A 13,485-nucleotide genomic window follows, 5' to 3' on the forward strand; every position below is an offset into this window, starting at 1 on the left:
CCAGGAAGTGTGACCATGGTTGGAGAAAGGCGTTCACAGCAAGTGCGCCCGGGTCTGGCATCCAACTGAAGTAGTTGGGTAACTGAAGGTTAGCCTGCTGGCAAATAAGTCCACGTCTATGGGACCCCAAAAATGGAAGAGGGCATTGATGACGTTCACATTGAGTTTCCAGTCTGAGAAGTCTAAAAGGAATCTCGAATTCCAATCTGCAGAAATGTTTGATTTCCCAGGAAGATATTCCGCCCTGAGGGAAATTTTGTGTTCCAGACAGAACATCCAAAGTTTCCTGGCAAGATTGGAGAGATCTGCAGATCTCGTTCCTCCAAGACGATTGATATAGGCCACAGCAGAAATGTTGTCCATTTTCAGAACAACAGACCTCCCTTGAAGGGAGTGTTTGAAGCTCATAAGAGCACATAAACAAGACATAAGCAAAGGCTAGGCTGATAAGAGCAGTAAAATGTAATAATACATTAAACAATATAATCACAACAGTATAAAAGCAGAGTTATAAGAGCATCAAATATACAAATTTAAGCTTAAGCCCATAATGAAGGCAAACAGAGAGGACAAGGAAGTAGTGACTTATCTGCTGGCGAGCCACTTTTAAAAGAGGCAGATCATCTCCTGAATACATCCTTTGTTCACTGTTGTGTCAACTCTAGAGCTTTATCCTTTATGATGTAGTGCGGCTGCTGTGGGTTGCTATTAAAGGATAATGCATAATGTAGCCTCCGGTCTTGTAATGACATTTAAAAAATTGCCAATGTGTATTGAGGAAAAGGTCAAACTGGCACAATATGGCTCTTTCAAGTAAAGGCAAGCAGTGTCCTGTCCCGGGTACCCCAAAACCTCCACCATAAGCCTTTACACCCAAAATCAGGATGCACTCTACTCAAGACTAGTAAGAAGACCTGTATTGTTTGGCAGGGTGGAGTGGTATGCTAAGGACCATTATTATACAGTACACAAACGTAATTGCCCCAAGACGCTTAGCAATAGGTACTTTAGGTTCCTGCTCTGCTTTTGGAAGAAATTGTTGACCCAAAGGTTTGGTTGTGGTTAGCACTAAGCACTTAATAAGACATCTTTATTGTATGTGTTAGGATATTTCTAGCTCCAATTAGCTCCATTATGAGAAAACACATGTGAACACTAACTGGGTGAGAATAGGAATAAAAAGGACAAATAACTTCATACCTCTTCTTGACGAACATCTCTTGTAGTGAAATCTTTAACACAATCCAGGAAACAGGTTTCTGTAAGCTTATTATACGTTCCAAGGAATTCTTTGAACTGAGAACAAAAATCAGTCAGAAAGTGAATCAAATCTGAATTTGACAAAGCTGAATAAAAATGAAGAGCGTTGAAAAGAAACAAAATCTGGCAAAATGAAGGGTGCTTAATTTGATATTTATTTTAAACATCCCTTCTGAGTGAGACTTCCAACATTACAATAGTGTATCCAAGCAAGTATGAATAGAACAGCAAAAGAAAGGAAAGTACATCCTCTGGTTGTACTTCCCACCAAGAACAGGTCTCTAAATGTACAATTTAGACCCTGGATGTGAAAAGAATTTGGAAATCTTGCATAATATTCCCCCACCCTCCAAGGAAAATACAGTTAATGTACTGTACCTGGTCAGTTTTAGCACTCTACTCAGAGTTTTCCTACTAGTAATGGGAAATAATATGCGGTATGTTCTTCGAGCCAGGTTCGACTGCACAACATTTCCCTAACCACATTGATCTGGCCTCACAAATGATGACAGATATTCCATGGAGGGAACTGAGGTGGCAGAAACGGGATGACTCTAAATCAGCACCCAATTGGTGATTCAAACTCAGGGGCAGCACTCCCCCTGAGGCTCCTTAGTTTTAGCTCATTTTTGTTGTGTGCAGCCAAGACTAATTTCCTGTCTATAGTGTAGTTCACCATTACTAACTAAACACAATGCGCTATGGAATGTACTGAAATGCCATGAATGAACTAAGCAGCAGCAGCTATGCTTTCCGTGGAAACTTTTTGAGGGCTTCATGAGCAAAAGTAATTAATATTATATTTGTGATTTTATATGTCTCTGCATACATGGAAAATAAACAAGTGAATACATTTAATTTCACATTTGAATTTGCTGATTTTAAAAAGTCTTGTTTACACATGCAGGGCCCATACTTTACAGTTGCTAATGTGCTGTCTTTGTGAGTGCATAGGTGGGACTGCCCTAAACCAGCAAGGCTCCATCCCCGACTTCTTTGCTGATGCTAGCAGTTTTTATCTCTATGCGCAGCATGAATTGAGAGGGTGGGCGGGCGCCCAACCGCACATCTTAGACAGAACACAGGCCACAGGTCGATAGCCACCATACCAGTAATATTACATTGGAATCTACTGGTCAAGCTGAACTAGTTTGAGCCGGATAAAAATGAAAGGTTTTTAAGACAAAAAATGTCACGATCATCATAGGTGGTGTTAATGCAACATTTTCCGAGCTACTGCCAGTCTACATAGCTCTGCCATAGACCATCGCAACTAGGCAGAAATCCACAACTGCCACACCCCTTGCCATCATGGCAGCCTTGACACTGGTAGAACAACTCAGGTCTTCTTGGGGTTCACTCTTAGCTAGTGTGTAGCAGATTTCAATACTGAGTATTATCCACAATGACAGAGTCCTCTTCAGGACCCCCTTGCGTTTCTCAGTCCCAGTGAACCCCATGAAGACCATCCACAAGATGGTTTCTTATGGTGAATGAAATTCAAGGCTTACTGGGATCAAACCCCTCCTCCTTGTTCGATGGGTGTGGTAGAATGACGAATGAAAGGAGATAATATATTGACCAAGAAGGGAGCCATAGTCCTCTGCACCAATTTGTTTAGGAATTTAGTTTTGTACAGATGTTGAACAGAGTGTCTGTAGTTCACTCATGCAGTGGGCAGAAGAGAGGTGATAAGAAAGACCGCCTTGAGTGTCACGAGCTATAGCAAGCCAATGTACATAGACTCGATCGGCATGCATATAGGGACTGTCGGGACTAGACTGCAAGAACATGTGTCGACCTTTCAGAAAACACATCATGCACAACGGTGTCCACTGCAAACCAGCACTGGGTCAATGACACTGCAAACCAGCACTCGGTCAATGACAAAACAAACAACAAATCATTAGAAAGTCTGGGCTGTAGAGCACTGAGATGATGTACCCCACACCAGGCCACAAACTTTTCCAAGCACCCAAATTAGATGGACTTGGTCAACAGGTGTCTATCTCCCACTTCAAGCGGTAACTCAAGAGAATTGAACGGTTGACCCTCAATCTCCATGCATGCAGGTGTAGGTTGTTGAGATTCAGGGTAAGGATTCTCCCTGGTTACCGAGACAAGGGGTCCTCTTAAAGGGGACAGCTGGATCTGAAGAAAATACTCTGGCTTAAGAGCACTAAGTGCCATCCTCCTGACCCAGTCCGGGCTTTTTAAGATGACTTGTGTCTTGTCTGTCCTGATTATATCGAGGCAGAAGAGGTATTGGCAGAGACCAGAGTTCTGTCACAGAGTCTCCCAATCACCTTTCTGGAGGACACACCAGTGCACAGAAGCTTCGACACTGTGCATGGACAATGGAGAATAGATTGAACCATGGTATTCTCCACTGACAGAAGGTGCCATGTGCCAACTCAGGATTGAGATGCCACTTGTCGTCAAAGATCTTCTGCTGGTCCAGTCACATCCAGGACCCCACCCTGGTTGTTGCTGTACCACATGGTGGTCAAGTTGTTTGTTCGGACCTGTAGCAGCCTTCCCTTGATGGTCAGAAGGAAGGCTGTCCAAGCCAGACCGATCAATCAAAGCTCCAAAAAGGTTGATGTTGAGATGGCTCTCCGCTGGAGACAAGAGGCCCCATCTCCAAATCCCGAAATGGCCTCCGCAACCCCAGTGACAACCTATCCATTCCAACTGTGACATCTGGGTGGGGAAGGGAAAGTGGTCTACCAAATGTCAGGTTTGCAATAGTCTACTACCAAATGAGGTCCCAAGCCATCTCTTGCGAAATATAAATAGCATCAGAGAAGCAACCCCAGCTCGTAGCCGACTGAAACGATAGGTTACATAGCAGAGCCACATGTGCCAACTGACAAGTGGGAGCCAAAGAAGCCTCAGAATCATCCTCACCGGGACCCTGGCACTATAGTGCAACATTTTTTTTGTATATTCATGTATATTCAGCACACAATGTTGAAACATCACCTTTGTCGAAACAAAATGACAGCACATTTCTGATACTTCTACACAACGTTTTACCTATAATGCACCATCAACCATGCTACTTCCACCCAAGCAGGACAGCACTACATTATTTGTGTTTAATCTTTCTGTGGTACCAGCACATTAACTCAGTAATCAGTTTGCAGCAACACAATTGGAAGACATATCTGGCCCTTTATCACTGCACCAAACTATTTCCATACAGAACCATCCATAAAACTTTCCAGTTACAGATTTAAGCATGGAGTACATTCCAATAAAAAGGAATTAAAGAACATGTGTACCACTAAGTGACATAAAAATAATAGTAAGCTGGACCAATACATTTCTGGATGGTGTCTAAGGGATTTGCTTTCCAGGGAGGGGAGATAGGAAGGTGAGCAACTTGTCTAAGTGATGATTATTGTTTCGAGAAAGAGTTGAGAGAAAGTGATACAGTATAGGGTTCGCTGCTCAATCTAAAATTAGCGGAAAGTTAAATGTTGGATATCAAGAGTGTTACTGTGGCACCCATCAACACTCTAACTAACCCCCATAAGTGCAATATAACAAACTCCAAAATGCTACAACAGGTAATTTGAATTGTCATCATACATTCAATGGTAATAGCAGACTTTACTGTACCATCTGTTCAGAGCAAATACATAATATTCAAAGCCTTTCAATTACTGTAGCAGACTGACTGAAACAGTTTGTTCCTAATTCTTTTCTCTCAATTGGACGTAGAGATATTTGCATGGTCCTCGATCAATGTGTCGGTCACACAAAAAAAAGCCCATTCCTTCAGTATGGGCAATGGTTCGACTTCAGAGCTTTGTATAGTACATGTGACACATATGCTAGTCTAATGAAACAATGCAAGATAGCATGACTGGCATGACAATAAGGCCATGCCTTAACCAGAATTAATAATGAAAAGGTAACTTTGTCTAAAACCAACACCCATCCATTATTGCAAGTTACTACAGACAAAATGTTGTACTTTCTGAGAAGACCACGACTTTTAGGCGTGAAGCTCTCCACTGCAAATACTTTGCCCCAGTTACTGTATCTTTTGAGACTGCATGCAAGCAATAATGTGAGTAAGGATGTGAGGAAAGCGATTTAATTTTTGTTGCTTGGGTCCAGGAAGCAGATTGGGCCTTGCGTTGGACGGTGGACCCGCACCGGTCCCGACGCTCTTTCACAAACAGGGCTGCCTGGCCCCAAGATGGCCGACCGCCCAATACGACATGGGACACGAAAGTTCGAGGGGAGCCCAACTCAGGAGAATTAAAGGCTCCTGCACCACCAGATCGTTGCCGCACCCAGTGACCCAAGCGTCAACCCACAGGGACGCCTCCCCCCGCCCGTCATGCAGGTACCGGTCACTTTTTATCATTAAGGGCTGCCTGACATCAAGATGGCCGCCACTAGGGACATCATTGAGGTTGGGAAATCAGACCTGATCCGCCCGATTAAAATCTACTCTTACTTGATTTGACTTGAGTATTTGAGCAGGGCTTTCAGACCTACTTTACCCGCTTTTAGACTACGGCATCTGCCGGTTTCAAGCCTTCAGCTCCGGCGAGCACTTTCTCTCACTAAGAGTCGCCTGACCTTAATATGGCCGACACCTGGGACATCATTTGATCTGGGAACTCTAACTTGAATTTACTCGTGATCTGACTTGACTGATTTCTTCTGAGCGAGATACTAGGACTTGCTCTGCCCGCACTAGACTACATTCTCTACGTGATTTGACTTGACTGATTTCATCTGAGCGAGACACTCGAAACATGCTCTGCCAGTTTCTAGTCTACAGCCCTGGCGAGCTAAGATCTCCTTGGGCAGCTAATGGGCAGGGAAACCCGACCTTCTAATGCCTTAGCCTCAACACAACTATTTCTCCCAGCCAAGGGACAGCAGAGGTCTCTAAGTAACAGCGCCTTGCACCATAATTCGTAACAGACTACCCACTTCTTGAAAACGCTGACCTCCTCAGAGCTTATCTTACCTCTCACCTTTAGGACGAACTTACATTCTGCCCCGATTCAATCAACCCAGCACCTCCCCGTCCTACTCCCCCCCCCCCCCTTCCTGCCCCAGAGATCTTGTCCTCTTGCCCTCCCCAGCCCAGCTAGGATGCCCCGGGCCTCAACTGGACATGCATCTTTGCCCCTCTCCGAACCACCTATCTCCGCAAGGGCAAAACACCTTTGCCATAACATTCCCACCCATCCTCTCCTATAAAGCCAAGAAACGCTTCAAACAGAATTTTATCAGGCAACACCCCGAAACGCTAGTTGTTGACACTTACCACTGCGCAACTAGAGGACAGAGGAAAATGGACTTCCTTTTCCACACCAATAGACCCAACGTATGGGTCACCATATTTAACTCATTTCTCCCCGTCTCCAAAACCACCTTCACTGAACTTAACCGCAATCTAACAATCGCCCCCCTGAACCAACAGTCACTGACAGGAGACATCTCCATCACCATCTATGACAATGGCACCATTCGAAGTCAGGCGAAAAACGAGAACCTAGAGTTCTTTGACTCGCTCTTCCCCTCTCTCAAGATGGCTACTGCCCATTACCTTCCTCCGCACCACCTCACATCCCTCCGCCTCTCCCCAGGAATGACTTTCCGCCCACCAATTGGGCCTATCCCCCCCCCTGGTTCCCTGACCCCCTCTCTAAAGCCATGACTGCGTCACGAGCAATCAGTCCCAGAAGAAATATAACCTCCCTCTCCCCCCAGGAAGTGAGCGCTCTCGTCGCATATCATGAACTCCCCCTGAACCAGCCAGCCCAGGCCCCACTCCTGAACTCGACTCTCACCTCCTCGATCCAAGTCATCAGCGGAGTGGGTAGGGACAGGCCCCTACGCAGAGCCACTAGACCCCCATTGTTCCTTTCCTCCATACACAGAGCCAAGCCTGACAATTTGAATTCAAAAGAAGACACCCCCATGAACTGTATGCTTATCAACAGCCAGTCCGCAGTCAAACATGCAATGGAAATAGCTGAAGCCATCCTCTCTCATGACCTGGATGTAGCCTTCATCACGGAAATTTGGCTAAACACCCTATCCCTCCCCGTTATTGACATGCTGGTGCCGCCCGGTTTCTCAATCATCCGCAAAGACAGGCCCATACACAAAGGTGGCGGCATAGCTATTATCCACAAAAGTGACCTCTCCATCTCTGAAACTCCCTCCTGCATATACAATTCCTTCGAATGCCTGTCGGTCAACATCAAATCTCACTCTCATAGTTCTCGTCAATGCCATCTCTCCTACCACCCTCCAGGCAACTCCAACGAATTTAGAGCTCAGCTTTCGGATCTGATCACCCAATCAGCACTCAATAGCGACTACAGCTTAATTCTGGGTGACCTAAACCTAAGATAGAACGAAACCACTAACCCGCAGATTCAATCTCTCAACACCCTTCTGCAAGACAACGATATGATCCAACACTGCTCAGAGGAAACGCATTACAGAGGAGCAATCCTGGATGCCATCATTGCGAACAAAAATGCAGTCTCGATTGATCACATCATCCCGGTCGACTGGTCAGACCACCACATCATTCTCTTCCATTTCAACCAGCTGGCCCTTTCCCTCCCACCCACTCAAGCCCCCCCTAAGTGGGTCAGGAACACTTCCAGAGTCCCCCGAGACAAGCTAGAAGAAGGACTCGACACACTCCTCCCGAACACGACGGAGTCCCTCTCAACCGCGGAACTCACCTCGCTCTATCACTCCAACCTGGAGCTCACTCTGAATCAGCTGGCACCCCTAAAACTAAAAAAAAACAGAAACATTCCCTCTAGGTCATGGTTCTCGACTGACATTAATGAAGAAAGACGACACCTCAGATCCTTGGAAAGAACCTGGAGGAACAACCCCACCTCCCTCCATCGGGAACAACTCAAGGCAGCACGCAAAAAATACTATATTCATATCAAGAGCAAAAAGTCATCCTTTTTCTGCTCTGCATTAGACAATGCCAGAAACCGCCCCAAAGAACTCTTCTACATCGTTAGGAACCAAACCTCCATTGCAATGGCAGCCAACTTAGTTGCGTCCAAAACCCATTGCGACGACTTTGCTAGCTTTTTCAATGAAAAAAATCGCCAACATTGATCGTTCATTCAGCCTGAAACTTTCCTCTTGCACAGAAACCCGGAGTTCTGCAACTAAACACATTCCCCCAAAAACCCCATCTATCAGCTGGTCATCTTTCCTGCCGGTCAAGGAGGAAATGATAAGCAATCTTATCGCCTCTGCTAAACCCTCATCTCATTCCCTCGATCAACTTCCCTCGAGACTGACCAAGGAGTTGAAGCTCACTCTAGCCCCAATCTGGGGCAAGATCATCAATAGCTCCTTGAGCGAGGGTTCCATTCCTGACTGCCTTAAACTAGGACAAGTCACCCCACTTCTGAAAAAACCTGGCCTTGACCCCATGGTCATGAACAACTTCAGACCGGTCTCGAACCTTCCGTTCCTATCCAAAATTCTTGAAAGATGTGTGCTTTCACAATTAACCCAACATCTTGAGAACACTAATCTACTTGACCCACACCAGTCAGGGTTCAGAAAGGGCTGCAGCACTGAAACCGCAATCCTAAATGTCCTAGACGATATGCACATGTCACTTAACTCCAACCAATGTGTCCTTCTCATCCTCCTTGACCTCTCGGCGCGTTCGACACAGTGGATCATACCCTCCTACTTAATGTCCTCCACGAGAGAGCGGGCATTGAACAGACGGTCTTAAAATGGTTCTCCTCTTTTCTCAACAACCGCAGTCAAAAAATAAAGATATACAGCTTAGAATCAGACCCCCTCCCCATCAGCAGAGGAGTTCCGCAAGGGTCAGTACTCTCCCCACAACTCTTCAACATCTACATGGAACCCCTCACCTCACTTCTAAGGAACTCCAACATCCCCTTCCACCTCTACGCGGACGACACTCAACTCAACCTGGAAACTTCATTGATCACAGACATTCACAGACTTAATGTTACACTCAGGGAGGTCCAATACTGGCTCTCAACCAACCACCTCAAACTTAATTAAGAGAAAACGGAAGTACTCCTCATTTCGAACAAAGATGAAAACCCACAAATAGTAATTAGGAAATTGGGGCTCAGAAATTTGAAATCATACACCACTCTAATCCATGCTAAATGGCAGTGGCCAAAGAGGATGATGCTGCAGAGTTTGACTCCATTAAATTCCAGCATAAAAGACTGACAGTATTCCCAGCACAGCGACGAACAAGGAGGGAAAACTGAGACAATCTCTGCCAAAGTACCTATAACAAAGCAATCACTGGGTTAACTTGAGGGTAAAGTTAAAAACAACAAAAGCAAATTGCCCACTGCAAGATTGCAGAAACCTTTCACTGCGTCATTCACTGTTCTGTGGCAGCTTCATATGAAATGCAGCAGAAGATTTCAGTTTTGGGGAATGCTTGGAGGAAGAAGCAAGGAACACTGTAGGATACAACAGCGAATGACTGCCATCATGTCAACTGGAGGGATATGGCACACCAGTGTAAGTTGCTGAAGACTTCACATTGGCCACAAAAAGAAGGGATGGTCGAGTGACTACCTGAGGGATTAATAAGGGTCACACCTTAATAAGAAGACAGGCAGGGATCCAGCAAGGCAAGTATTCTCCATATCTTGGATCTGTGTTCGGAGACCAAGCAAAAAAAGAGAGAGCTCTGCAGGAGGGCCGTAGAAATGTTGTATGAAATAAATAGTGTAAACTTTACAAGTAAAAGACATACACCTTTACCTAGCCAGACATAGCATTGAACTTCTAAATAGGTATGAACTGGATACAGACGATTTACTGTTCGAGAAACCAGAGAGAAGGGATTGAAAATCATAAACTAGAGACTGACTGAGGAGGGATTTTCAGATTACTAAAACCTGTGGGCCAAAACGAGTGTTGAATGTGGGACAGCTAGAAAACGTATATGGCAGATGAAGGTACCTTGTGCATTACATGCATTTCTCTTGCTCTTTATATTCATTTACTAACCATTTTAATACCATCAACAAAGTTTGAATACAAAAAGGGCATGCATTTTGCATTAGGCAATATTGATTCAGCAAAGACAGTCTTAAAGGTTTCTGAACAATATAAAAAGTCATAGTACATATAGTGAGGTGAATATTACAACAGCTGACATGACTGAAAATTCTAAATGATCAGGGTTCCAATTAGCGAACTCGGTCATTAACAAAAGCAATAAACCACATGATAAATATATTTTTTAAAGCATAATATTAAAAACCATAGCAAGCAAATATCATTAAAGCTGTATTACCTGTTTAATCTGCTCTGTTTCTACGCCTTGCGCAGCCATGCTTTATTCAGTTTTCCTATTGTGGGGGGGAAAAACAGAGGTCACACCATGTATGTCAACACACAAACTACTTGCATCAGAAATTGTACGGATGATAACAAAAGTCACCTTTCCTAGTGAACATCTCACCGTAAATGTGTGTGAACATGAAACCTCTGATTAATGGAGTGCAGTAGCTGCAGAAACATCAAGAAACAAGCATTTGCAATGCAATAGGTCTCGCATTAATTAAGTTTGAACTTTTGGCATTGCTAAATATTGCAACACCAATTGCAACAAAAGTCTATAAATTGTAGGCCAAAAAAATGTGTATTTATTTTTGTAGCAATGGCGGGATGCTGCGCTTTTGATGAATACGTTTAAAAGTAAAGTGCACCATACTGCGATTGCTACAATAGTTAATTGTGGATGCGTTAACAATTGATGTGTGCACTGATGGCTGGTGGTGTGTGTGCCTGTAGAAATTGTGCGCTGGTGGTGTGTGTGCCTGGTGGAAGTGTGCACTACCGGCTGGTGGTGCGTGTGCCTGGTGGAAGCGTGCACTGAAGGCTGGTGGTGTGTGCCTGGTGGAAGCGTGCACTGACGGCTGGTGGTGTTTATGCCCGGTGAAAGCGTGCACAGACGGCTGGTGGTGTCTGTGCCTGGTGAAAGTGTGCACTGATGGTGTGGTTGTGTGTGTGGTTGTATGTGTGGTTGTGTAGTTGGTTGTGTGTGTGGTTGTGTGTGTGTGTGTGGTTGTGTGCATGGTTGTGTGCGCTGAAGTTTGGTTGTGTGTGTTGTGTTTCTGGTTGGGTGTGGTTATGTGTATGTGTAGTTGTGTGTGTGTGGTTGTGTGTGTGTGTGTGTTGTTTTGTTGGACTTTATCTTGCCATACAGAATAAAAACGCCTCTCTATATCAAACCTTCTGAGTGGAGCGCCTTCTCTTCTGCGGGTTGCTTCTCCCCCCCCCTCCCCCCCTTCAGTGCGTCCCTCACAAGTGGCGAGCCAGATAGGAGCATAACCGCCTGTTGATACAAGATGGAGACCCTCATTCAGCAAATGAGAGGGCCAGGATAAACTGGAATGGGCCATAGGACAGACATCCAGCCAGGCTGAAGCGGACCGCACGGAATTCACCACTGCTATACAAGCCCAAGCGGACAATCTCTTGAAGTTGGCCGAGGGCCAAAACCAACTTATGACAGTACTGGGACAAGGTAGACCCAATGCCCCTCCCCCGGGAACGGTCGTCCCTCTCCAAAAGTTCACCCCAGGGGATGATCCTTTGGCTTTCTTTTTGAACTTCGAGAGAGCTGCTAGGGCCAGTGCTTGGCCCGGTGACAGGTGGCCCTTTTACCTCGCTCCTCTCTTAACAGGCGAGGCCCAGGCCGCCTACCAGATGGTCAATAAAGACGGTACCTCGGTCTATGCCGTAGTGAAACAGTACATCCTCGACTGTCTCAGTGTGGATGAAGAGACCCACAGACTGAAGTTCCGACAGGAACGCGGAACCCCAGGAGATCTCCCCAAGACCCTCTTTTACAAACTGAAAGCAGCTGCTGACCTGTGGCTCAAACCACAGGAAGGGAACATGGAGGAGGTGATGAATAAAATATATCTTGAACAATTTTTGGAGGCGTTACCCTACGGGACACAACGTTGGTTGAAGCAACACGCAGGCCTGACTCGAACATGCCATCGAAATGGCTACTTCCTATGCCCGGGCCCAAGGACGCCCCCCCTTAAAAGAACCAGAGAAAACCAGTAAAAACATTCCTGGAAAACCCTACAAGAAATACCCAAAGGCACTGATAGAGCCTCCGCGTTCCAGCCTAACCCTGGTCCTCAATGTTATGACTGTGGCGAGTGGGGACACATCGCTAGGTATTGCCGAAAAAAACTAAAGGAAAAAGAAGAAGATCCTATGGATGTGAGCTACGCCCCACATTCTCTTCTGTACGCCCAGGAGACAGGACCAGTGTTCTATATGAGTCTGAACATTTATGGGAGGGTGGTTAGTGCCTTACTTGATTCAGGATGTAGACATTCGGTAGTCAGACAAGAACTGGTTCCCTCTTCCTGCCTAATACCAGGGAAAAGTGTTCACATAAGGTGCGTCCACGGGGACGTTAGGGAGTATCCATTAGCCAAAATAAGCCTCTGTACCACTGCAGGGACTACAACAGAAGTAGTGGTTGGGGTTTTGGAAACGCTCCCTGAACCAGTGATAATAGGGACTGAAAACCCGGGCTTCATCGCCCTTATGTCTGATGCCTTACAATGCACTCCAAACAACAATCTTCTTGCTTCTGAACCTTGGGCTAGGGATACCCATTTTAGGACCGCACAACTAAACGATGCCTCTCTCACCAACGCTTGGCACATAGCCCGTTCAGCGCAGGACCCCCTCAAGAGAACCTATCCTACTTTCATCGAAAAAAAAACAGCTTGTTATATAGGGTAGCTTAACCCGATGCAGTCCCCCAGCTTATGGTCCCTGTTGCCTTTAGGGACCAGACACTCTTTTTTGCACACGCACACCTACTCGCAGGACATTCAGGCGCAGAAAAAAACGGGCAGGCCATTCTACAACACTTCTCCTGGCCGGGAGTGTATGCACAGATACAACGCTATTGTCAAGAATGTCAGATCTGTCAACGGCGAAACCTCTATGTTCCCCCTGCGGTTCCTCTGAACCTGTTACCCATCATAGGGAAACCATTTGAAAGGTTGGGAATGGATCTTATAGGCCCGTTGCCTAAATCCGCGAGAGGTCATCTGTATGCCTTAGTCTTAGTGGACTATGCCACTCGCTACCCCGAGGCATATCCCCTCCGGGCAGCTACATCGTCAGCCATAGCTCAGA

The 13,485-nt window shown here is 45.7% G+C and overlaps 1 protein-coding gene across 1 annotated transcript in view; it reads right to left on the reverse strand.

Annotated features, from left to right (window-relative positions):
• The window catches only part of TIMM9 (translocase of inner mitochondrial membrane 9), a 50,004-nt gene that overhangs the window by 12,369 nt on the left and 24,150 nt on the right, over positions 1-13,485 (reverse strand). Inside the window, exons 2-3 of the mRNA XM_086937985.1 lie at positions 10,601-10,660; positions 1,201-1,296 (exon numbers count right to left, since the gene is read on the reverse strand). Coding sequence (XP_086794111.1) covers positions 1,201-1,296; positions 10,601-10,639 — 135 coding nt within the window. The 5' untranslated portion in view covers positions 10,640-10,660. The remainder of the gene's footprint in view (positions 1-1,200; positions 1,297-10,600; positions 10,661-13,485) is intronic.

Source organism: Lissotriton vulgaris, chromosome 9, assembly GCF_964263255.1.
Source record: "Lissotriton vulgaris chromosome 9, aLisVul1.2, whole genome shotgun sequence".
NCBI lineage: Eukaryota > Metazoa > Chordata > Amphibia > Caudata > Salamandridae > Lissotriton > Lissotriton vulgaris.